This window comes from Lissotriton vulgaris, chromosome 2_1 (assembly GCF_964263255.1).
Source record: "Lissotriton vulgaris chromosome 2_1, aLisVul1.2, whole genome shotgun sequence".
Classification (NCBI taxonomy): Eukaryota; Metazoa; Chordata; class Amphibia; order Caudata; family Salamandridae; genus Lissotriton; species Lissotriton vulgaris.
The window spans coordinates 757,244,967-757,270,615 of NC_141687.1; the positions used below are offsets into that span (position 1 = coordinate 757,244,967).

A 25,649-nucleotide genomic window follows, 5' to 3' on the forward strand; every position below is an offset into this window, starting at 1 on the left:
GCCTCCTAAATGGCGGCCAGCCATTGGAGAAGAGGTCTCTGTGACAATCTCTTTTCGCTGTAAGCCCCGTCCTTTTTGGATTGAGGGGCGTGTTTTTTTCGTTTCTTTCTCTAAAGAAAAACATGCCCCCCGATCCGAAAAGGACTGGGCTTACTGACTCCTGCTGCCCGTCTCCCCGCGTCTCCTCTGTGCATGTCTTTGTATATATTGTGATTGACTCCCAGGCCTCGAGCGAGTGGCCCTGATTATTGGCAGGCCCTTAAGTCGGTAATTTAAAAAAAAAATCTGATACGAGTTCAGAAACAAAAAGTCTCTTTAAACACCACAAATGGCCTGACATCTCCCTCAATGGATTGACTGTACCCCGTTCTCGCTGAAACTTATTAAATAAAATAGAATGGGATGCCGCCAGTTTCTGGATTGTAAAAGGAGGAAGTAATGCCTAAGTATGCCTTCCTGAACAAACTCTGTGATATGTATAAAATATTTGGCAAGAATGTGAAATTGCTGCTGTTGAGTAGGCAGGCGTTGCAGTCGTTCCTCGGGTGGCTTCCTGAATGTTACTGTCCGAGCTTCACAAGATGTACACACCAGACATTTGGAGGGGGATGCTCGGGGAGGCACAGAGAACATTTCCTTCTTTACCTCTTAAATACAGACATACACATAAAATGAACTGCCTCTGGTTCCATATTCAGATCTTTGCCTCCAGAGTTGGGCGGTTTCATGGCGCTGTGGTCACTGTTTCAAATGCACAAGTTAGAGCTTGAAGCCTCGAGTCTGAAGGTGGGGCCGGGGAAGGGGGACGGGGTGGGAGGGATGGATGTTTCTTCTTAGACCAAAGAAGCCCGTGTGTGCGTAAGCGGGCGGCTGGAATGCTAGGCACTTGATTCCAGCCGCAGCTGCGAGCGCCCCTTGGCCTGGACTCCATTTCCCGAGCTGCCTCGCTGCTCGTTAATAGATGCAGTCTGGAGTGTGCCTGTTCGTGTGAGCTGCCAGGAGTCTCCTGAGACTAGTGCAGCAGCTCAGTCACTGATCACAGCCAGTAGCACCGACAGGCAGAGCTTCTTCCTCACTCTCTGGCGCACATGCACTTTTTTTCCTGCTGTTTTTTTCCCCTTTTGGAATCGGGTCCCTGGTGAAGCTTTTCTGCAAAATTGGCATCCAGTGGGACGAGCACCTTGCACTCAGGAAGAGGACTGTATGCCTGGACTCCCTCCTGCGGCGACGGCAGCGCACGAAGTGCAGGCACAAGAGGACTCCCAGCAGTGCACGTGTGTCTTTTTAACGCGGTAGAGGCCTCGTGGGGATGGGGTGGTGCTGTCCTGCTCAGGAAGTCGGTGCTGAACTTTTTTTTACGTGAACAAGGGGGGCCCACTTAATGGCTTTGGACCATGGGTAATAGCTATTTAAAAGAACAAAGGTCCTAAGCTGAAAACAATTTCTGGAAAAATGAATAACAAATGGACCACAATCGGAAACCATGTATAGTTCTTCTAATACCCAGCCGGGCATAGAATTTATTTTAAGAATGTTTGACACGAAGTCAATTTTGAATCTTTCAATCACATAGCAAACATAATATTGTTTGAAGTAAGGCACAGGCCTGTACCGAACTCATCAGAATAAAGAAAAAGTTTGTGAAAAAGGGTGCAGAGGAAAGAGTATTTTACATCAGGCAAAGGAAGAGTTGAGCAAAAAAGTGGTACTGCTTTGGAATTAAAATTGGCAGTATTCCCTACAGTAGAACATACACCAGTAATTCACAATAAATAACAATGTATGTCTACAAAACAGTGTCGACGGCGTTTCGATCCTATGCTCTATCATAAAAGGATCATCATCAGGACTTAATATATGCCTGGAATTTAAACAATTGGTGTATCCACCCGACCGCCGCCATAGAGCCCTTGGAACCCGAGTGAGAACGCCAAGCGTGGCGCTCATTCGACTTCAATCAGCCATTTGGCGCTGCTACGGGATACAATTTTCCTGTGCTAAGATTGTTTCTCCACTTATCTCCTCTTTACGAGGCAGCCCGACCTGGGTAGCCGTTCCAGCTCAATCAAGATACAGCCTCTTGTTCGTCATTGTACCGCAATATCGAGGCCAAACATCAAATGAAAGTGCGTTCTTCAAATCCACCTTGGGCTTGATTGTTTAAATTCCAGGCATATATTAAGTCCTGATGATGATCCTTTTATGATAGAGCATAGGATCGAAACGCCGTCTACACTGTTTTGTAGACATACATTGTTATTTATTGTGAATTACTGGTGTATGTTCTACTGTAGGGAATACTGCCAATTTTAATTCCAAAGCAGTACCACTTTTTTGCTCAACTCTTCCTTTGCCTGATGTAAAATACTCTTTCCTCTGCACCCTTTTTCACAAACTTTTTCTTTATTCTGATGAGTTCGGTACAGGCCTGTGCCTTACTTCAAACAATATTATGTTTGCTATGTGATTGAAAGATTCAAAATTGACTTTGTGTCAAACATTCTTAAAATAAATTCTATGCCCGGCTGGGTATTAGAAGAACTATACATGGTTTCCGATTGTGGTCCATTTGTTATTAATTTTTCCAGAAATTGTTTTCAGCTTAGGACCTTTGTTCTTTTAAATAATTAAAGAACTTTATTTTACGGCAGTACACATCTGCAGCGTTGCTGCAGCTTCTTGGCTGAGCATGACCGGGGCCCCGCGTGTGTACCTGCAGGCTGTGCCGGGCCCGGCTGTGCTGCCCCTGCCAGTTGTGGGGGTCTGCAGGCACCGTGTCCCCGCCGCCCCGGAACTCTTCTCCCATTGATGACAGCTCCTGCCTGGCGCTGCTTGTCCCGGTCCGGCTCGGAACTGAGGCCGCTCATTCAGAGATCTCACTGGACGGAAACCCCGTGTGTGGGCTCCCCCGACTAATTCCATCAGAGCAGCGTCAGTGGGGTGGATGATTAGGGATCCAGTGCTCCCTGCTCGCGGCGGTGAGTGTCGGGAGTGTGGGGCAGCGGCCCCGGGTGCTGGGCAGATCTCAATCTCGCCTTAAAGGTACACTGAGCTCCCGTGAAGGCATACTGAGTGAGTTCCAGTGCAGGTTAACTTAGTTGGTCCTCCGACCTTGCCGTATATGTTGTCTGGGCACCACGTAAAGCTACTCTTAGATCCCCACATATTGTTACTCCCACATCAGTGTTCTGTTCGCTCCCTTGCATGCACTGTTATCTCACCGTACGGGCACTCTGCAGGCAGGCTTAGATCCCCTGCATGCACTGTTCTCTCACCGTACGGACACCTACTGAGATATCAAATTGAAATTAAAACCTCTGACTGTGAGCTACATGAAGGGCTTTGCAGCTAGCACGTTAATCCGTGTGGTTATGTGTGTTGGTGTGTGGCTCTGTGTGTTGGTGTTTGGCTCTGTGTGTTTGTGTGTGGCTCTGTGTGTTTGTGTTTGGCTCTGTGTGTGGCTCTGTGTGTGGCTCTGTGTGTGTGGGGCTCTGTGTGTGTGGGGATCTGTGTGTGTGGGGCTCTGTGTGTGTGTGGGGCTCTGTGTGTGTGTGTGGGGTCTCTGTGTGTGGGTGGGGCTCTGTGTGTTTGGGGGGCTCTGTGTGTGTGGCTGTGTGTGTGTGTGTAGGGCTCTGTGTGTGTGTGTGTGTAGGGCTCTGTGTGTGTGTGTAGGGCTCTGTGTGTGTGTGGGGCTCTGTGTGTGTGTGTGTGTGGAGCTCTGTGTGTGTGTGTGGAGCTCTGTGTGTGGGGCTCTGTGTGTGTGGGGCTCTGTGTGTGGGGGGCTCTGTGTGTGTGGGGGGGGCTCTGTGTGTGTGTGGGGGGGGCTCTGTGTGTGTGTGGGGGGGCTCTGTGTGTGGGGCTCTGTGTGTGTGGGGGGCTCTGTGTGTGTGGGGGGCTCTGTGTGTGTGTGGGGGGCTGTGTGTGTGTGTGGGACTCTGTGTGAGCGTGGGGGACTCTGTGTGTGGGGGGCTCTGTGTGTGTGTGTGGGGGGCTCTGTGTGTGTGTGTGGGGGGCTCTGTGTGTGTGGGGGGCTCTGTGTGTGTGGCTCTATTAATCAACTAGTCACTCTCTACTAACTATTAATCACTGCTAATACTCTATACTACTCTCTAATGCTTACCTATTGCCATTGTAAATGACAATACCATATATTTATCGGTTTAAAAAAAAAAACAATACATGAAACAAATTACATTTGCAATGACAATAGCTCTAACTTTAACAAAGACGAGACCATTGCATTGTGAATGCTTGTTAGTAACTAGCTTTCCAATAACCTAATGCATGAACCTGCTTTGTTTCTACTCCTTCTGGGATGCTGTTACTATGGTAGAATTCCCTATTGAGTTACGGCCTTCCAGTTCACTGACTTCTTTTTGGGTGTCTTTTTTGTTTGATCGTCAACAATTCTTTCTTAATTTTTTGTATCCATGCCCTCCAGATCACTGATTCTGCGTTCTGCCTCAGTGATACTGCTTTTGAGATTTCCTGTACATCATTCCAGATCACCGATATTTCTGTTTGCATGAAGTCTGTGTCTGTTTTGGTTGGCTTGTCAAGTTTGTGAACTTTTGCGAGTAATGTTTAATTGCTTCCATCGTACAATTCAAATCTGATTTGTTGTTGACTGGGGAGTCCAGATTAGGAGGTTTATCTTTTGTGCACGTCCGGATGTTTTTTTGTTCTTTATCTTCGATTGTTCACAATCAGACGTACCATTGCAAAGTTCTGTTCTTGTTTTCTAGTCATACTAAAGGTCTCACAGGTCTCACATGTATTTGTTTTGTTAGGTTTATTTTCCTCCGATCAGGTTTCTTATGGCGGTCTCTGAGTTAACATACATTAAATAAGTTCTCTCACATCGATACTGACCCACTATACTCTTGCTTAGAGTGTATTTAATGCGTACACAACCTTATCTGCTTAAATCTATATAGTAGCCAGCGTCAGATCCCGACTATGCAGCTTAGTAGACCCTCTTGTTTGTATCCGATAAGCCATTGCTCTGGTTTCTCTTGTGGTTATAGTTGCTTGCAGTATTGTTCTCTGATGTTTTTTATGCTACTTTAAATATTTGGTTATATAGCGCTCAATAAGACTACTTCTCCAGAGTAAGTTCAATTCCCCTCGTGGTAACACTATACGTGTGGTTGTTTTCAGTACTCACAATATTGCTTCTTATTTCTCCAGCTAAAGCAGTTCCAGCAACAGAGTGGCACAAATATGTAGATGCAACACTGGCGCTGTTTCTTCACGCCATGCTTGTCCTCGGCCCATCCATTTTGTATTTTGCCATTTTCCATGAGAGCATAAATGTAAGTGTGTAAGAGCTATTTCAAGTACTATGTGTGTAGCTCACTTGTGGAACTCCTGCTGTAGTGTGATGCAGTGAATGGACACAGAGGGGTATCTTCTACGTTCTATAACCTTCCTGATGTCATCGTCCCTATTTAGGGATTGCAGATTTAGGTGCAGTGCTACCGAATTCAAACGCTGGAGGTTCTGATCTCAAGTTGGTTCTATTCTGGTTGGTGATTGTTGCTAGTCAAGTATGCCTTGTTTACTTCAAGTTACCTAACAACCATTATGCACTTTAATTTAAAAGAGAAGTGTGGGACAGAATCTGTTAGACTTCTGCCATAATTTTGATGCACACGTAACAACCAAGCACTTATGTTTGTATTTTCCGGGAAGTAATGAGGTGCATAAATACATCTGTGAGCATCTGATAGTGCACATGCAGCATGAAAAAAGGTTCCGTTGAGCTCTTTCCCCCACATATATGATGGGTGGATGCCTGTTTTTTGTTCTCCTATGACCAATATCCCCATCATGGAGATTTGGATCTTCCCATAGAAAAATGAGCATCAAACTGTTTTGACTGCAAATTTCTCAGTTTCTCTGGAGGTATGTGATGTAGATGGCATTCTGACATTCATTATGTCTGTGACCCAAAGCGTTAGTTTCCCCCTTCAGACTTACAGCAGCTGTTCCAAGTAAGGATGGAACTCCCCAGCTAGGCATCCATTTTTCTCCTCATCCAGACCAACACCTGGAAGGGATTTATGGGCAGATATACTAAAGGAAATTGCATTTCTTAACAGACCAAATCAAAATATCAATCTGTTAAGAAATGCAATATTGCCTTTCAATATGCACAAAGGCCTAAATGCGATTAGAAAATGTTATTTCTACCCGGTACCCTTCTTAACTTCATAATGATCTCTATGTTACAGAACCAGGACTACAAGTAAGTAACCATTTTTTCTGGAGCTGAAATAGGGAAAACAAGCCTAAGAAAACTTGAATCTATTTGGGGTCGGTGATGTAATCAAATATTATATTGGAGATTAGGTAGATTCACAAACCTAACACCTTCACCGAAATTGGACGACACAACATCTTCGTTCTTTTATCAAAAATAAAGAGGAGTCAGAGAAGACTCTCTAAGAAAAGATAATCTTCTTTTAAATGAATCTGACTCTTTACTACATACTTTACTGCATACACAGGCAGCTTCACTGGTTTTTAATTATTGGCAAACAAAGTAGAGCAAGCCCTCATGTTCTCCCCTTAATGTCGACCTGGGCAGTTCCTTAATTTTATGATTGAATACACTGTGTCCACTATAACACAGCTATTTATCACTTCAATGGGTTTTGGGCATATTCTAGATGCCTTTGCACAAGTAATTATAAGACATCTACTGAAAACAAATCTGTTAATGAGTTGGATCTAAAAAACTTCAGAGCCATCGCTCTTGTAGCTTATGTTTCCAAACATATGTAGAAGTCTGTTCCAGCTCAATTTCAGTGTTTAGGTGCTGCATATTAACCAAGCTGACTTCTGAACAGTGATAACATCTGTGGTAGATGATCTTCATATGATTGTTTTTGACAGCGGTTGTCAGTGCAGTAAGCCTGTAGGCTTGGGTCACCCCGTTTGACTCCAAAAACCTTTATATCTTGGTGAGGTTTCTTTCCAGTTATTCTATGGAAGATATCATTTTGCAATGTTTCAGTATTTCTAATCCAAAAAGTCTCAGTCAGTGCAGCTAGGTTCTTTTACTTATGAATGTAAACCTCTTTCATTGGATTCCCTTCTTTCAATGTTTTTTTGGGCTTTTGGCAAATTTGCTGCATTCCTGTAACCTTCTCCTTGTGTATGCTGATTATACCCTGACCCTTTAAATCTCCCTTTTAATCTTAAGAAACAATGTGATATTTTACTCTCTAATTTTGAGTAATTTTAGAAACCACCCTACAATGGGTGCAACACTATTATCTTCTGTCAATTTAAACCTTTCTAAAACAGAGTTTTTGCTCACTCTAAACCAGATCAAGAAATGGGATCAGACATTGTGGCCAAATGTATTGGCCCTCTCTTGAACCAATTCAGGTTGCTAAGATCTTGGGAACCCTTCTCGATTCTGGGTTCTTGCTAACTCAAAGTGTCCGATGTTACCATTTTATGAATCCATGCATTTTCCATTAGATTTTTCCATTTCACCCCATCATAGCTGTTAATTTTTTATCGCATATTGTCTTTGAAAATTCAGTATATTTAACACTCCCCAAAATCACTATCCAACAATTACTACACTTTAAAAATGTGGTTGTTATGGTGATATCTTCAACTCTACTGGCACCCGATTTACTAGAGTTATTTTGAAACCTTGTTGTATTATGCTAAGACTTTTCTATAAACATGCTCGCTCAGCAGGGTAAGAAGCTTTTAACCAAGACCGCAAGTGTCAATTCAGATCAACTTCATAGCAACTTATTTTATTTTTCAAATACCTAAATGCATATCTAAAAAGGGGGTGTATGGACCTTTTCGAGTTCTGAATACTATCCCCCTAACCATCTTTCCTGTAAGTACTTTTCTTCAGTTTGGAAGTAAAGTTAAACATGTTTTTAAAACAGCTTTGCTGTAGAGCCAGACTCTGGTTCATTTGCATTCTGTTACTGTCTCCAGGAGACTCGCCAGAGTCGGTTTCACACTCACCAAACCCCATTTAATCACACTAATAATAATAATAAAAGATCAACACATTTCCTGATTCTTATCATTTGAGTTAATATTGAGAACCTGCTACCTCCTGCTTATATTGTAAAGCTTAGGGCTTTTTCTGGTCTACCATTTTGGGGGTAGAGTCTGGACATGGGTACCCAGAGAAAATTGGTCACAACCACATCGTTATTTATCATAGCTTTCTGCATAGTGTGTGAGGATTTTCCTCTTAGGCGGCTGTTAGGACTGAGAAAAGCCCTCACAATGGACTTGGAGAGCGCGCATCTCTGCCTATAACAAGTTGTAGATTTCTGACAGTTAACTCAGCACACACAACAATTGTACGTGTGCGTTGGAGGCAGTCTTGTGACACAGATCGAGAAGAGCTCAGCTTTTGTGGTCAAATGGGCACACCATATGCACCCTCCTTTGCAGCAGTGTGATTCTCTCGAGGCTGTCGTGAACTGACAGTGATGGAAGTAACATGACTCTAGAAGCATGAACTTTTCTGCCTGTTGCCTGTGAGGTAGAGTGGCCTACAATCCTGTCCTGAGTTCTGAAATGTGGACTTCTAGTTCCTTGCAACAGTGTCAGTTACGCATTCATGTGGGACATGGATGTCATGTGAGTGCGTTCTTGTGTGTAGAGGATGCTTGTGGAACTCCTGCTCAGGTTTTGTATTTGATATATTATAGAGGTCCATAAGAAAGGGTGTTAGAGGGAGAACACAGACAGCAAATGTAGATTGCATTACTTCCCCCTAGAAATTTCTAGGGATATTCTGTAGTGGACCTGGTTGAGGAGTGTTAAGGAGGGAGAACAGACGACCTCTTTGAACCTAGGGAGTTTCTCTCTGCCCTTTCCTGGTCCATTTTTCTCTATATTTTAACTGGTAGTTAAATGGGACAGCCTACCTCGTCTTTGTGGTTTTGTTTTTGGCTTTCCTGACAAGAGCTCCCCAACCCCTTCATGCTCACATTTTGTGACAAAGACATTGACTCAATCAGTCTGAGTGGAATGAGCAAAAGGGCAGTCCTGTCTAGAACAGGACTCAGAAGTGACAGTTGGAATACATAAGTGTCATCTGCAACTTTGATATAAAGATGAGCGAGAAACTTCGACTGGTGTGCTGATATTTCTTTTCTGAAGCCAGTATTTCCACACCAGGGGGAATCCGGAATCTCTGAGCTGCAGGGTTGGGGTATCCTAGCAAACTCCCTTTGCCAGAGTTCGGATTAGTAGTACAGGGAATACTGCTTTGAACTGCGTGAAGATTCTGCCTGAACTGAATTTTGATGGGGAGAGTGGACCAACTGTCCTGCAGGGACATTGAGGGTGTCCTTGCATGAGAGAGATGCTGCTCTGTGATTGTATAGGAGCTGAGGCAGGATAAGTTGAAGAATTCCATTGTATGCCCAAGTCCAATTTTCACTACTCTACAGGGGTGCACTCCAGGAGATGCTATTATGGTGTGATGTAACTGCATATCCCTATGGTCCAAGGATAACTTGGCAGTCTCTGCAATTTCAACAACATCACTCAAGTGTCGCGAAGACACCCAGCTTTGCAAGAAATTGCCACAGTTCTTCAAACCCTTGAGGTACTGTAAGACCGGTCCACCGTCCACTCCGAAGACAGGCCTCTGTGACAGAGACTTACACCAGGAGATACATTCTCACTTGGAGTTGGCACATAGCTGTTTAGATGCTGGGTTTGTGTCTTGGCCCGAGGAACATTCCCTGGTGACCCAATCCACTGGGACTCAAACACTGTGCTCTCCAACAGCCTCCACGACTTGTGCTGGCACTGATTCTTCTGACCAGGTAATTTTGCAGCATCTCAAAACCTATCTGCAGACTGGTTGGGCTGGGTCAAGCTCACTGCTCCTTGAGAGTTCTGGGTCATGCAGCACACTCTAAAAGCAGAGCAGTGCACATCCACAAATGATGCTAAGATGTGCAGTCTGTGGTAGATTCAGTCGAACACCACTGAAAGGTACCTTGTCCCATGAGGGAGCCAGAATTCAGGGGCAAGCCGGCACCAAATTCTTCATCAGAAATTAAAATTGGGCACCATTGCAACAATGCCACCTTCCCAAAATGACTTTTTAGACCCTGTAATGCATAACGAGGGGAACTCCCTTAGTATGTGATACAAAAGCATCTTGCAAGGTTGCCTAACGGGAATAATCTAGGCTACTCTCAAAATCATCTGTTTGAAAGATAATAGTGGCCGATTGTAATTAGTTGCTACTGAACAGAACAATTTTCTGTAGTATTTCATTATGTGTTTACTGTAAAGTACTTCAAATTTTCGAAAGACAAACACTGACTGGACATTGCGTTATTAACTCCCATTAGTGGTTTGTAGTGATACCAGTCTCTAACTTCTCCCACCCCCTTTAATTTTTAAAATCAGAATCTCTACGCTCACACCCCCCCCACCACCTCCCTGAGTAAACCTTGAACTGCAGGCATGCACTACCTTGAGAATCAAGTCCTAAAGGTTTGTACTTGGTGTTCATTGTTGGGCCCAATGTAAGGTTACTCCCAGGTAGTCTGTGGTCAACTGCTCTGATTGGTACAACCAGAGCCCAATAACCCCTAACTGCAGAGGAAACAGCTGAATTTTTTTTAACATGAGCATATTCCTGAGTTACATATTTGTAAATAATACCCAAGGAGACAACTTTTAATAGGTTCTGAGCAAACAATGCGTTTTATTCAGGAAGCCTTGTTCAAAACGGCATCTATGCAATTAATATTAATAATACTATTCGGTTATTACAACATAAAGGACCTTACTTCTAAATGTGCAACTTCTGACTGTGTCTCATAGTATTTCATTATTTTTATGCAACGCATAAATTCATTTGGATAGATTGCTCTTACTGCTAGTCTGGGAAAATATATAGATGGCGACAGGAGAAACTACCAAGTACACATTTTTGTTCCTTTGAACTGCTGCTTGAACAAGTTTGAAAAAACTATTTACTTTCAGTTACATCTGTTTAAGTGTCATTGTTTCCTACTCATTGTGTCATGGTTATTATTTTGATACCATTCATCAGACACTGTGTTTGTGTCAGCAAAACCGTTGTTTTCATGATTTCATTTGACTCCCATTTGTCAGACAATGTCTCCCAGGCTTCTGTGATGGTGGACCCAGATCGGAGTGAGACTTTGCTTCCATTCAGTATCCCATTGTCATTTCGCTCTCCATCTCCTCGTGTCTCTCTCCAAGCCGTCAAGGACAGGTAATTCATGATAGTCTACTACCATCACCCAATTCTTTTTTTGTATACCAAGGTGGCCATTTGTTTAGTTATATAGTACCCAATGCCACGCGTTACTGTTTCTAATCACTGCAAGGGAACTAAGTAGGTCTACCAGCATGAAGCAAAAGCTGAATGAGGATGAAAGGAAATATTGACTAAAGAGTAGAGGGAGGGTCATGCTGTTCAAGTCGAAGACAGAGCTAATACATTTTAGAAAAATGGTAAATAAATGTTGATTAACAATTTATAGCCCTTCCTGAGCAGTTATAAAAGAAGACTCAGACGTTGGCAAGGATATCCAGAAAGGCTGTTGATTTTCATAGACCGCTATATAGTATCAATTGTATATGTTGGTATAAGTGTGTGCCTCCGTTAAGAGTGAATTTTGGGTGATGTTTGTTCACTAACCTTTGTCAATGGGCTCAGTTCATACTTTCCCACAGAAGTCAAAATAATTATTCTCACCAATTGAATGTTTCAGATTACCAAATGCATCTAGGCAACCGTCCCTTCTAATGCATTGAGGAGTGCATATTGAACAAACAAAGTTTAGGCCTAATTCAGTCACAGCCACATCACCTTTAGGTACTTTCAGGACTGTTTTCCTGAAATGAGGACCTTCATTTTGTTGCTGCCAAGATTTCCAGCAATTAATTTTTGTCCAAGTGGCAACCACTATCAAGCAATATCTAGATTAATCCGGGTGTGAGTCCAACATCTTGTTTAAAGAAACCACAATCTGAATTTCCCAAATTTAGGTCTTTAGAGTGAATCTAAAAGATCAAGTTATAGAGTCCAGAAAAGTGAGATAAAGACTAAAAATTATTGGGCCCAAACACAACTCCTGAGGCACCCTACAAAGAAGTAGCTCATGGTTTGATTAAAAAAGAAGGGGATGATCTTCAAAGACGTAACTGTAAGAAATTACATATTACACATATATGCCAAGCCCTGCATACAAGTTGACAAGAAGTAAGCAAAACGGCCTGATGGGAGAATGTGCCAAATGCAACACTTAGGTGTGCTTTGTTTCCCAAAAAAAGTTGGGTATCATCAACTACTGCACAGTTCGTCGCTTCCGTCCCATGCAAGAGATGATAACCAGAAAAGAATCTAGATAAGAATGAGGCTATTTTTAACACAAGCTCTTTTTCTATGGGTTTAGCTGGAAAAAGTAAACAGGAAGTGGCTTTAGGTTACTGAAAACCTTTGGTGAGCAGTAGTCTTTTTCAGGAACTGGACTGCAATGGCTTGATTCCAATTTATTGGAACTGTCACACCTGTGAAAATACTGGCAAAGGGCTGATAGAACAGGTGTAATGCCATTAAAAAAATGTGTGCATTATATACATAGGTCGCAGATCATGGAGCAAGCCACATTTATATTCTGGCATGCTCAAAAGTGCTTTCAATAGAGAGCCAGGAATGGTGCACCAGTACTTGCCTTTGCCAGTGCTTTCTTTTTTATCTCTGTATCTGTATGTCTTTATCCTTTTTTATTGTTTTAGTCATCCTTTTGTGTTTAAGCATTGTTTGTAGTTTACAATAATTCACATCCAACAGAACTTGCCTTTATGCCAGTGAGAATAACATTTTCCTATGATGTGCATTAAAACTAAAAAGTTTTTTATAGTTGTTTTAAGAAGCAGATGTTATTTTTTAAATGTCACATTTGCATTGTAAGCATATTTCCACTACTTGTAGGCTGTGTTTTTTTCTCTTTTTGTGGTATATGCTTGGAATACAAATCAAAACAACAATTGCACACGCTTGCCAAGGCCAAATTTATTGACGTTGCTAATCCTTGTGTAAGGAATCTTTTTCAACTGCACTTGGTTTGGACCATTTAAGTTATTTATTTCTTCATTGTGCTGTTTAGTTGTGCTATTAAACACCACTTTGTGTGATTGCTTCAAGGCCTGCCTTGTCACTCTGGTCTAGTTACCAAAAATGAGACCAGGAACAAGTAGAGAAACCCATTTACCTCTGTAATTACTCAAACGGTTGAATTTTCAGAGTTAATTCCTGTGACTTTCTAGGCAATACATTGGAGTTTAGACCTTGAGGGTATGCAGTTAGTTTTTCCCACTTAAATGGGTAATCTACTTGGTGTGGTGATAGCTCTAGCTACTATTTGTGACCATGAATCAAAGAATAAAAACTACACTGTAAATGGCTAGAAAGGGAATGAACCAGACTCCAAACCTCCAACATATACACCTAAAAAGCTGCTCTCATATGCTCCACCAGCAACTACAAGGTGCCAAGAAACGTGCACTAGCTCAACGTATGAAGGGAAGCTCCAACGGCAACAAGGAGACCTTCTCGATCATAAAGGATTTGACAGTTCAGTTAGTCTTTATTCGATATATCACAATCATAAAAGGCACAACACATATATAAAAGTGTCCTAAAAACAGTTAAAACCCTATATACATACATTTAATACAGAATTAAACCCACATATCGAATTCCTAACTTGATCCAATAATTAAAATAGAATTTATCATAAATAATATTTCCTACATTCAATCTCTAGAAGGGAGCCAGTTAGTTTAAGTCAGACTGGCACTGAAATTAATTCCTCAGCATCCGCCAATCTTTTCCTCCTCAGAGCTCAGGACCAACTCGCTACAGCACTAACAATATCTGCACGCGTTTTCGTTGTCAGGATACGCATAACCCTAATACAAGCTCTAGTGTTAAGATTGGAACATAGAGGTTTCAGCCACCTAGAGCGTGGACCTTTGTAAGCAGGACATACAAAGAGAACATGGGTTACTGTCTCTTCCTGAATATGGCAAAAATGACAATTGGGGTTCATGGGCTTTTTCCATTTAGCAATGAAGGATCTTAGAGGAAGGGAACCCTCTCGGAATTGAAGGAATAGTTTCCTATCATTCTTCTTTGTGATCAAATTCTAGTATGGTTCTGCTTTCGATGCGAACTTATGATCTAAGAATATGCCTGTGAGCGAGGTACTATCCACCGCTGACAGGGTCTTTCTTATGACCATATCCCAATAAAGGGTTTTAAAGTCTTTTTTGTTGGGAAAAATGTTTCCAATTGGATCATCCCACAATGGTCCAGGCCCCATTACCCCTAAATTGTGCTTGATCTTCTCCAACCATTTGATTTTCGAGGATAAATTAGCACTCCTAATGTGCATTAATGCTCTCGCATACAATGCCAATTCAGGGGTGATCCAGAGCCTCCTCTAGGGGTCTGAAGCCTGCAACCTCGTCTGGAGAAGTGCAGCCCAAATCTACGAGTAAAGGCTTCATAGGTGATGTCACTTGTTTTGCGATTGAACTAGGGGTAAAAGATTTTCGAACCCCCAGAGTTGAGCACCATAAATGATGGAAGCTTTTTAATTTTCCCATTATAGATATCTACTGCTGGCCCTATAGGTTTTGTATGGGGCAATCGATGTTCCTTTAGTAGGGCGCCAGCCAGCTGGTTGTGCCTTAAGACTATGACATCTAAATGGGAGGCCCAGTTCTTCTTCCTACCCATAGGTACCCCTAAATAGGTGAAAGTATCAGTCTGTTCCAATGATACATTGTCCAATGCTACCCTACCCTTGACACATTTGTGCCCATGCAATATCATGAACTTTGTTTTGTCAGTGTTTACCACGAGCTCATGATCGTTGCAAAAAACTAAAAAATGGTCAAGGGCACATTGCAGACCCAACTGAGTTTTAGATAAAATTAACGTATCGTCTGCCAATATTAATATAGGTACCCCCTGAACCGGCAAGAGATGGTGCACCGGTAGGAAAATCAGAATAATATGTAATACCCTTGTTTATGAATAGGGAAAATAGGGTAGGGGCAAGGACACACCCTTGCTGCACTCCCTTATTAACTGGGAAAGAATCAGTTAATTTAGCCTGCTGCCCCCACCGAACTTGAGCGTAGTTTGCCTCGTGCAATTTGATGATGAAGCCAATAATTTCCTTAGGCATCTCAGCCTCCTTTAGGGAATCCCACTGCTTGTTGCGGGGTACTAAATCAAATGCAGATTTTACAACCGCAAATGCTGCATAAAGTGGACCCCCTGCTAAAATCACTGTGGTCCAATTGATCATTGTAAATCTGAAGACTTGATCAATGGTGCTGACAGATAGTTAAAACATCCTGGTCTATAATCCATTCATTAACTCTATCTAGCACAAGTCTCGCAGCAATTTTTTGTAAAGTATCTATTAGGCTTATCTGCCTATAGTTGCTGGTACTGGCACGGTCTCCCTTTTTTGTATATGGGAATAATTTCCACAGCACGCCACGTTTCCGGTACTGGCGCACCATTGGCTATGGCATTTGCAACAATAAAAATATACTCAATCCATGTCTTCCTATCCTTTTTATAGAGGTCTGCCGGGTTGCAGTCTGGGCCAGGGGCCCTCCCTGCAGGGACCCTGTCTAACACTCTATCAATTTCTCCTTTGGTGAATTGTAAAACTACCTTGGAGATGACCTTTTTTTGCCTTTATTTGGGCTGTCTTGTAATTTGCCTTTGCTGCTTTCACTTCTGCTGAGTGTCCCAGCCTAATTGCGTTAGAAAGGTGCCGGAATGCGGCTCCACATTCCTCGTTATAACACTTGGCCGATTTTTGTTTTTGGGTGGCTTGAACGGTTTCTTAGTTGTTGTAAGTAAAAGCTTTAGATAGGCGTAGTGTCCCTCATGGACCTTCATAAGGTCCTTAGAGCTATTACCTTTTGTCACCTGCAATCTCATCAATGCTACAGTCTCTCCCGTGGATAATCTAATCTGCTTTAGAAGATCTTCGTCCTCTAGGACCACCGCCCATTTTAACCGGCGGCGGCAGTCTTGGGACATATTAACTTCTCCTATCTTTGAAGCAATTTCAACAGTTGAGGGATTGGATTCAGTCCTGTTTAGGGTCAGTAGTAAGGGATCTTGATCACTCTCCGATCTGTGAAATACCACCATATCCACTAATCTAGACCAGAGCTCTAAACTTATGAGTATGTAATCAATCCTACTACTCCTGATCCCATTCAGGTATGTAGAGCAGCCTTCCAAATCTGAGGGAGTTTTCCCATTGGTAGCTCTAATCCCCTGGCCTAGAGATAAGCTTTTCATTTGGAGCGCTGCCTCAGACCATTTGTTGACTGGAGTAGAGAGGGACGGTATTCCCCATATTTGGTCCTCCTCCATGCTAAGGCTGCCGTCATCCAATCCCAGAGGTTCGAAGGTGCAGTTAAAGTCTCCCGCTATAACCACAGCATCCGAACCTGAGAGACCGTCCAGAAATGTATCTAAGAGGTTAGTTAGTTAGTTAGTGAGGCTTTCCCACCCACTATCCCTCTCGAATAGACTTTGAATAATAATAATAATAATATCAGATCCAACTTGCCCTTAGAGGAGATTTTGATAGGAAGAATATCTGGACTATCTATGGATAATTCCGTAGTTTGATAGGAAGACTGTTGCTTTACCCATATTGTCAAACCCCGCTGGGTCTACCCTTCTTGTTTGCAAATGGCTGCGTTAGAGAAAGACAAGTATCCGAGATGGCAAATTGTGTCTAGTGACCAGGTCTCCTGGAAAATAATAACATCAAACCCCTCTACAAAGCTTGACCAGTCCAAGGCCATTGTCTTGTTGAATAGGCCTGCTATATTCCAGGAAAACACAGAAATTACTGAGGGTTGCGGGATCCCAGAATCCACTAGAACAGGTTGCCCAGTCACAGGCTGATTTCCGGGCTCACCACAGACAATGCCACTTTCTGCTTTTTCATCATCGGGGGGGAATAGGAACAACAAAGTGCCTGTATTGGGGTAGATGGTCGTTGTCAATAACATAGATCTAGGCCGGATAGTGGAGCAAATCTATTGGACAGGGGCACCTCCTGAAATCGGGTTACATGTCCAAAGGGTACAGGAGGTTGCCTACCCCTACCCGGACAATTCAAGGCATTGATAGGTTTATACCCTGGTTTGTAAAAGTACCCTAACAGCAGTATGGATACCCTGCCCAAGCGACTACTCAACATCGCGCCCAGATTATCAAGCGAAAATTTTGTTACATGCACATTATTAAAATTGACAACAATACAGTCCCCAGTTCCTTCCTTCATAGTTGGTCCTATCCACGCTATGTGTCTGGCCATAAATATGTGTTTATCCAAACCCTCATACCAGAAGTCCGCCTCTCCAAGACAATTATTCAACCAGTGCAAGACTTTATACAATAATTGGTCTGTGGTTTCAGACTGGGTTTTACGTAAAGGAGGAACATTTTTTAAAACTACTACTAAAGGGGTAGATGCAGGAGGCAAGTTGAATACAAGAGGGATCTTTGTAGTGTCACTGCGTCTAACTTCTCCAGGTCCCTCCACTCCATCGATACAGTTGGCCTGTGTATCCATAGAGCGATTGTTAGAGGCTTGAGGCTTTTGCTATCCTATCCCTGCCATCGCTCGGGGTAGACACTATAGATTGAGAAAATTCACTGGATTGATTTCCTGGGTCATCATCGGGCCTATGTCCCGGTGCGGGCTTATTAGATGGTACTCGAGCTGTATTTATTGCAATCCCTGGTACTATTGATTCATAGCTGTTATGTTTGGTGAATGGATGTTAGTTACATTTACGGAAGAAACCATACTCCCCTGCTGGCTTTTTGTATATGGGCCAGAAGTCCCTCAAGAGTTACAAAACCTGTCTTGGCCAGGATTGGCCAGGAAATTGAAATCCAAGGCTGCCTGTGCAATATCCAGTGTAGTACCCTCTGCGGCTATGGCATGGCCACTTATATTACTTGACCTCTGGACTTTTGCCATGCAGGGCCTTTGAGGTCCTCCTCCCCGCTTCCTTTTCACTACCGGATCTTTATTTATTTGATTAGAACTACTATTTCTGTCCGGGACCTAGCCTTTGCTCTAGTAGACATACTGGCTACGACCCGTTTGTATTGATGGTAAAGTTACAGGATCTTCAATTAAAGCAGAGAGGGAAGGTACATTGTTGCTCATCCCATTCTCCGTTGACGGTATGGTCGGATGTACAGTTGAGTGGACAGGGGAGGAGACTGTAGCTAGTGAGTCGAGGGACGGTCTGTGGATCTAAAGATAGCCGTCGCTCGGCTATCTAGTCTCCTTCTCCAGAAGAGAGGAGGCCCTTAGTATAAACTGATCGAGCGTCCCCGCAACACTGCTGCCCTGAACGGGACCCAGCCTCTTTCCTTCCCGTCTGCTCATCATGGAAGGCTATGAGCCCAAGTTAAGAAAGAAATGTCAGTAGAAGAGAAAAAGTTTCCCAAAGACTAACAAGGTGATGATGACTGAGCTTGCTTGATGCACTGGCTTAGAGGGGGGCCCGGCCCGGCCTCCTCCGATCTCGGACGGGCTCAGACGGGCCCACCCTTGGCCGAGGCTTCACCTGGCACGCGCCCGTGTGCGTTCCGGGCAGCGTGTGTGGCGATGAAATAATTAGGTAAACTCCCCCAGCAAGAAAGATCAGCACAGGTGCGGGCGGTAGATGAGCCCCCTGGGACTTGCAGTCCTTCTGCTTCCAGCGTCCTTTTGCTCCTCAAGGCAGGCTAAGATGCGCAGCGGCTCCCGCGAAGCGGGAGCAGCAAGAAGTTAAGTAGAGCCCCCAGCGAGGAAAATCAGCGCAGGTGCAGGCGGTAGATGAGCCCCCTGGGACTTGCAGTCCCTCTGCTTCCAGCGTCCTCTTGCTCCTCCAGGCAAGCTAAGATGTGCAGCGGCTCCACTATTCCTTCTTCAACAGTTAACATCTCCCTCTCCGGAGAACTCTGCAATGGACTATTACAAGTCTTCCACAGCAAAATCAGTAACATCTACAGCAACTTCCAACACCGAAGGGATCCTGGAAATCTCAATGCTGGTCTACCCCACTACATCTCGATACAACCACCTGACCAAATGGGCACCACGTACCAAAGACGACACTGCGACAATCATAAGGTCCATCCATTCATGGGCTCCCCCAGAACCATGGCCACACCACATCTACAACCTCTCCCACTTCATCAACACCTCCATCGTGTCCCCCACATTCTCTGGCAACTGGAAATTTGCAAACGTTAATGCCCTCTTCATAAAACAGCTGACCGGAATCAACTGTTCGTTTACTGTCAAATAGCCTTACTTACGTACCCAGCTATAGTGATGGAGAAGCCATCAACAAGCAGCTCTTAACCCACCACATGTTTCACCTCCTACTGGACAACACTCAATCATGTTTCAGAAAGAATCACAGCCCCAAAACGTTACTCGGAGCAGCCACTGACAACATCAGCTCCATCCTGAGTCACTGAGATTCAGCTGCTCCATCCTACTCTAACTGTCTGCAAGCCTTCGCCACCGTCTCTCACAGTACTCTGATAAAAAGACTTCAAGACCTAGTCAACCATGGACCCTCTCTCCAATGGATCTGCTCCTTGCTCACAGGAAAAACCCAAAGAGTTAGAATGCCACCATTCACATTGAAATCTGCAAACTCCCTCAGGGATCTTCCCTCAGCCCCACCCTCTTCAACATCTACATGACCCCACTAGCAGACATCAACCAAACCAAAGACATCTCCATCATCTCATTTGCTGACAACACCCAACTCATCCTTTACTTAATGGACAAGATAACCACCCCCAGACCCAACTTCATAAACTGCATGACCATATTATCTGACTGGATGAGAGCAATCTACCTTAAGCTCAACTCCTATAAGATGAAAGTGCTAATCTTTTGGAAACAATACCAGGGGCCATCAGAGCTAGGATCAACAGACTACGCAAGAAACCTAGGGATCATCCTAGACTACAAAGTCTCCATGCAGGGAGTGTGCCCTGATGTACCCGAACCAATACGAAAGGGGATGATGGATGGAGCGTTTGAGCACATCAAACACTCTCCTTCAGTCAACTGATCTTGGGGTGAGTGTTTGATTTGCTCAAACGCTCCACCATCATCCCCTTTTGTATCGCTTTGTTCGCCCTAAGTTGGCAGGGTATGCTCAGACGTGAGTCCCTTGCTCACTTGCGCCACTGGATTCAAGCTAGCCTGGCTGAGGACGGCTGTGATGCCAGAAACCGGTCCCAGGATGCTTGTTTACGGTCCAGGGAAGACATGGCTTTGGCAGTTCGGGCTGGATTGTTCCCATGAGGCACAGGGTCAGACTGATTTGCATATGGTCATTTCTGAACTGGGATGGTGGAGTGAGCTAAGGAATGGTGATGGTTTAAACCCAGATCAGTTGATATGCTCAAATGCTCCGTCCATCATCCCCTTTTGTATCGCTTTTTCTGATAGATACATCTGCCAGTGGATTCCTCACCTTGTGAATATCCCCCTGCGTCAGCAACGTTCGGAAAATTCTTTTGTAGCACGCCGGCGTGGACGACGTCACAGGAGCAGGGCATCGCGCGTGACTCCGGCTGACGTCACCGACTCCTTATTAGGCCTACGTCGGCGTGATGACATCAGTTCCCTTTTTTCCGCTTCGTCAACTCTAACGGTTTCTTGGGATCTCTTGTGTTACAGGTAGTAACTTTGTTGCTATTTGTGTGTTTCTGTATCTTTTTCGAGTTGCTGTCTTCCGCCGAAGATGTCATCGAAGAAGACCGTTTCAAGCAGTGCGGATCGTGTGCCAGGATGATGTCCATAACCGATCCTCATGGTGATTGCTTGTGGTGTCTGGGATCGGACCACGATGTCGAAGGCTGTCGATCCTGTTCTAAAATGAACCCGAAGGCTCTGCGTGAACGAGAAGCTAAACTCCTTCTGGCCAAGGTAAAAGGAAAGGATGCCAAGAGGTCTTCGAGGTCAAGATCAAGACGCTCGAGGTCGAGGCCGAAGTTGACGTCAAAGACGAGGTCGAGGTCCTGATCGGAGTCAGCGTCGAAGTTGGCCTCGGGACATGCTTCGGGTTCCTCGAAGAAAAAACATAAGAGGAAGAAGCATAGCTCGAGGCACCATTCCGGCAGGGAGTCGGACTCGAAGAAGAGGTCTTCTTCTCAAAAACATCGTAAGGACTTTTTGTCTCCCTCACCATCTCGTGAGCCTGTAGGTGAAGCCTCGCCTTTACAGTCCCAAGAGCCTTCTCCGGATCCGGGACCGGATCCGTCTCTGGATCCGTGTCAGTCTTCAGTACATGAGGAAGAAGATTTTGTGGATCCTCAGGCTTCTGCGACTCCGGTGCATCATCCAGAGGAACAGGAGGGTCAAGAAGAAACTATTCCGGTGCAGCCTCCTTTGCCGCAGCCAGTGGGTTCGTACCCTCCGTTTCCTGGTCCTGGTCAGGACCCCTCGCATTTCCTAAATGCTATGTATGGCGTGTATGCGAGGGCAATATACCCCACTGGTGCACCGGCTGGTCCCATGGGTCCATTGTCATACAATTTGGGAGACCCTCAAGCTTACGCTCCGGCACCTTTTCTGCCGTTTCTGCCGACGCCATATCCACCTTGGCTTGGTTCGGTGCCACCGAGGTCATCGACTCCGCACACAGCTTTGCCGGCTCCGGAGCGACCTCGGGATCAGACTCGAGGTTCGACGCCAGTTCCAGCTTCCCATCCTCAAGCTGGTCCAGCTCCTCACTCGACGCCGGCCCCGACTCCGTCGGAGTCATTACCGGATCCGACGACTTCGGTTCGGTTGGAGTGGTCGAGGCGTAGAGCTCAGCGTCTCATGGAAGAGAAGGAATATGAGGACCCTGAAGTGGAGGAAGGCGAACTTCAGGAACAGGAGGATTATTTTGAGGAGCTGCATAGTGCAAGTGGTTTGGAACTTTCGCCAGAATGGGAGTTGCCCGCAGTTTCTGATGCACCCTCTAAGGATGTGGCTCCCTACCATGTTGTTATTAAGAAGGCTGCAGAACTGCTGAACTTGACTTTGCCTTCTGTAGAGTTTAAATCTAACATCCTTACTGAGGTTCCACATTCTTCTTCTTCTGTTGTTGAGCCGACTCTCCCGTTCACTGAGGCTCTTACTGAACCGATATTGGAAGTTTGGAAAAGGCCTCTTTCTGCTCCTGCGGTGCCTAGAACAGTGGCGAGACGCTATAGGGTGGCACCTGGTGACCCTGAGTTCTTGACTTCCCATCCTTCGCCAGAAAGTCTGGTGGTTCAGGCGGCATGTTCAAAGAGGTCGGCAGGTGCTTTTCCCCATGTTCCAGGGGATAAGGACTCAAAAAGGTTGGATCAGAATGCTAAGAAGGTATTCTCGTCAAGTAGCATGGCCCTGAAATCGACAAATGCTACTTGTCTGCTGGGCAGATATGTACATGCTTTGATGGACACGGTTAAGCGGTTATCATCTAAGCCTCCGGAGGAGGATAGGAAGAACTTCAATGAGGTAGTGTCTGACACGCAGGCTGCGGCTCATCAGGTGATTCAGAGTGGCATGGACACGGCGGACTCTGTGGCTAGAATAATGGGATCTTCAGTCGCCATTAGAAGGGCCACTTGGTTAAAGTCGTCCGAATTTTAGGCTGCTCTGTTGGATTTGCCTTTTGATGGCACTGGCCTTTTTGGGGAAAAGGCTGACGCTGCCTTAGAAAGGTTTAAAGATAGTAGAGGGACTGCAAGGTCTTTGGGCTTACAGACAAGAGGCTCTTTTGCTAAGAAGTACAGGGGTTTTGTAAGATCTACTTTTCGTTCCAATAAGCAGAACCAGCAGCAGCAAAATCCTTTGTACAAGTCCTATAGAGGTAGATAAAGGGGTCGTGGTCGTGGACGTCAAGCCTCCTCCTCCTCCTCTACTTCCTCCTCTAATACCCACCCCCCACCTACATCAGCAAAGCAGCCCTAGATCCGCCATTCTGGATCATGCGGGTCCTGTAGGGTGTCGACTTACTTATTTTCTACAGGATTGGGAATCGGTTACATCAGATCTTTGGGTTCTTAATCTCGTAGAGAATGGGTATGCTCTTCCCTTTCGGGAGTTCCCTCCCAATTACCCTCCTTGCCAAGGTTTTTTCTCGGAGGACCACCTGTTGCTCTTGCAGGAAGAAGTCCTGGCACTGTTCAGAAAAGGTGCGATAGAGGTGGTTCCGGAGCAGAAGAGGAGTCAGGGGTGCTACTCCCGGTATTTTCTGATTCCCAAGAAGGATGGCAGACTTCGTCCAATCCTGGACCTCAGGATTTTGAACCTCTATCTCAAACAGGAGAAGTTCTAGATGCTCACTCTTGTGCAGGTTCTTCAAGGGATGATGGAAGAAGACTGGATGGTGTTGATCGACTTACAGGATGCTTATTTCCACATCCCCATCCTGAAGTCACACTGGATGTATCTCCGTTTTACGGTGGGGTCGCAACACTACCAGTTTGCGGTCCTTCCGTTTGGACTTACTTCTGCACCTCGAGTCTTTACCAAGGTGATGGCTGAGGTGGCTGCACATCTCAGAAGGTCAGGGATTCCTGTATTGCCTTATCTGGACGATTGGCTGATCAAAGCAGAATGCCCAGAGATAGTGCTCCATCATCTACAAGAGACAACTCAGTTGGTACACAGGTTGGGTTTTTCGATAAATGTACCCAAATCTCACCTGGTGCCCTCCCTGCGCAACCTGTTCATAGGTGCGGTACTGGACACAACTGTGTGTCCTGCATTCCTACCTCAAAGGATTCATGACATACAGGAAATGATACCTTTATTTCACAATGGAGCGGTCGTTCCAGTCCTGAAGGTCCTTCGTCTGCTCGGTCTGATGGCCTCTTGCATTCTGTTGGTCAACCATGGACGTTGGTACATGAGGGCACTCCAGTGGTGCCTCCGCAGGCAGTGGTATCAGCACAACGGAGATCTCACGGAGTCGTTGAGGGTCTCCAGAGAAACTGCGGCAGATCTGTCTTGGTGGGGCGTGGAAGGCAATCTGTCTCAGGGAAAGCCTTTTCAACTGCCTCCATCGGTGGCCACAGTGATAACGGATGCATCCACTCTAGGGTGGGGTGCTCATCTGGGGGATCTGGAGGTCAAATGTATTTGGTCTCCAGAGGAAAGGTTGCTTCACATCAACCTTCTAGAGTTGCGGGCCATACGTTTAGTGCTCAAGGCCTTCCTCCCTTCCCTTCGTGGCCAGTCAGTTCAAGTTCTAACGGACAACACGACCGCGATGTGGTATGTCAACAAGCAGGGAGGAGTAGGGTTGCAGTGTCTCTGCAGAGAGGCTCTGCGTCTCTGGTCCTGGGTTCAGGACCATCAGATTTGTCTGATGGCAAATCATCTGGCCGGGGTTCTGAACGTACGTGCAGACAGTCTCAGTCGGCGGTTCTCGGCGGACCACAAGTGGAGGCTTCACCCGAAGGTGGTTAGTCACGTTTTCCGGACGTGGGGAACTCCTCAGGTGGACCTGTTTGCCACTCAAAAGAATGCTCACTGGCCGTCATTCTGCAGTCTCCAGTTTCCGATGCAAGGGGCGCTGGGGGACGCGTTTCAGTTGAGTTGGAACTCACAACTCCTTTACGCGTTTCCTCCCATACCCTTGATTCCTCGGGTTCTGAGGAAGATTCGCCAAGACCGGGCCCAAGTTATATTGATCGCCCCGGATTGGTCAAGAAGGGTGTGGTACACAGATCTTCTCCACCTCTCCTCGTGCCCTCCGCTCCGTCTCCCTTACAGGGCAGATCTCCTCTCCCAGATGGAGGGGCAGGTTCTACACCTCCACCTCCAGACCGTACACCTTCATGCCTGGAGATTGAACGGGGCAACCTGAGTTCTTTTTCTCTCCCTCACGATGTGGTGGATGTCATCTTATCAGCCAGGCGTGATTCCACCAAGTCCGTCTATTCTTATAGGTGGTCTAAATGTGTTGCTTGGTGTGGGGAGAAGTCCATTGACCCTTTAAGGGCTCGTTTGTCCAATATTCCTCAATTTGCACTTTCCTTAGCCCAGCAGGGTTTTGTGGTGGCTACTGTCAGAGGTTATTTGTCGGCCTTGTCGGCCTTTCGCTGTTTGCCGGATCAGCCATCACTGTTCAAATCTCCTGTGGTTTTAAGGTTTCTGAAGGGTCTCACTAATACATTTCCTCCTACTCCCTTTATTGTGCCTCAATGGGACTTAAATCTTGTCTTAACCTACTTGATGGGTTCTCCCTTTGAACCCTTGCACAGGTGTCCCTTGAGACTTTTGTCTTTTAAAACGGTCTTCCTGGTCGCAATTACCTCGGCAAGGAGGGTAAGTGAGCTTCAAGCTCTTAGTTCAAAACCCCCATTCTTGACCATTCATGCTGAAAGAATGGTACTCAGGACCAGGACTTCTTTTCTACCTAAGGTGTTAACCCCTTTCCATCTGGGGCAGTCCGTTACCCTCCCTACCTTTTATCCTCCCCCTCACCATTCCGAGGAGGAGAGACTTCACCACTTG

At 45.2% G+C, this 25,649-nt stretch overlaps 1 protein-coding gene across 1 annotated transcript in view; it reads left to right on the plus strand.

Annotated features, from left to right (window-relative positions):
- HPS5 (HPS5 biogenesis of lysosomal organelles complex 2 subunit 2) overlaps positions 1 to 25,649 on the plus strand; it is a 607,584-nt gene that overhangs the window by 322,572 nt on the left and 259,363 nt on the right. The window contains exon 13 of the mRNA XM_086956066.1: positions 11,146 to 11,269. Within this exon, the coding sequence (XP_086812192.1) occupies positions 11,146 to 11,269 (124 nt within the window). The remainder of the gene's footprint in view (positions 1 to 11,145; positions 11,270 to 25,649) is intronic.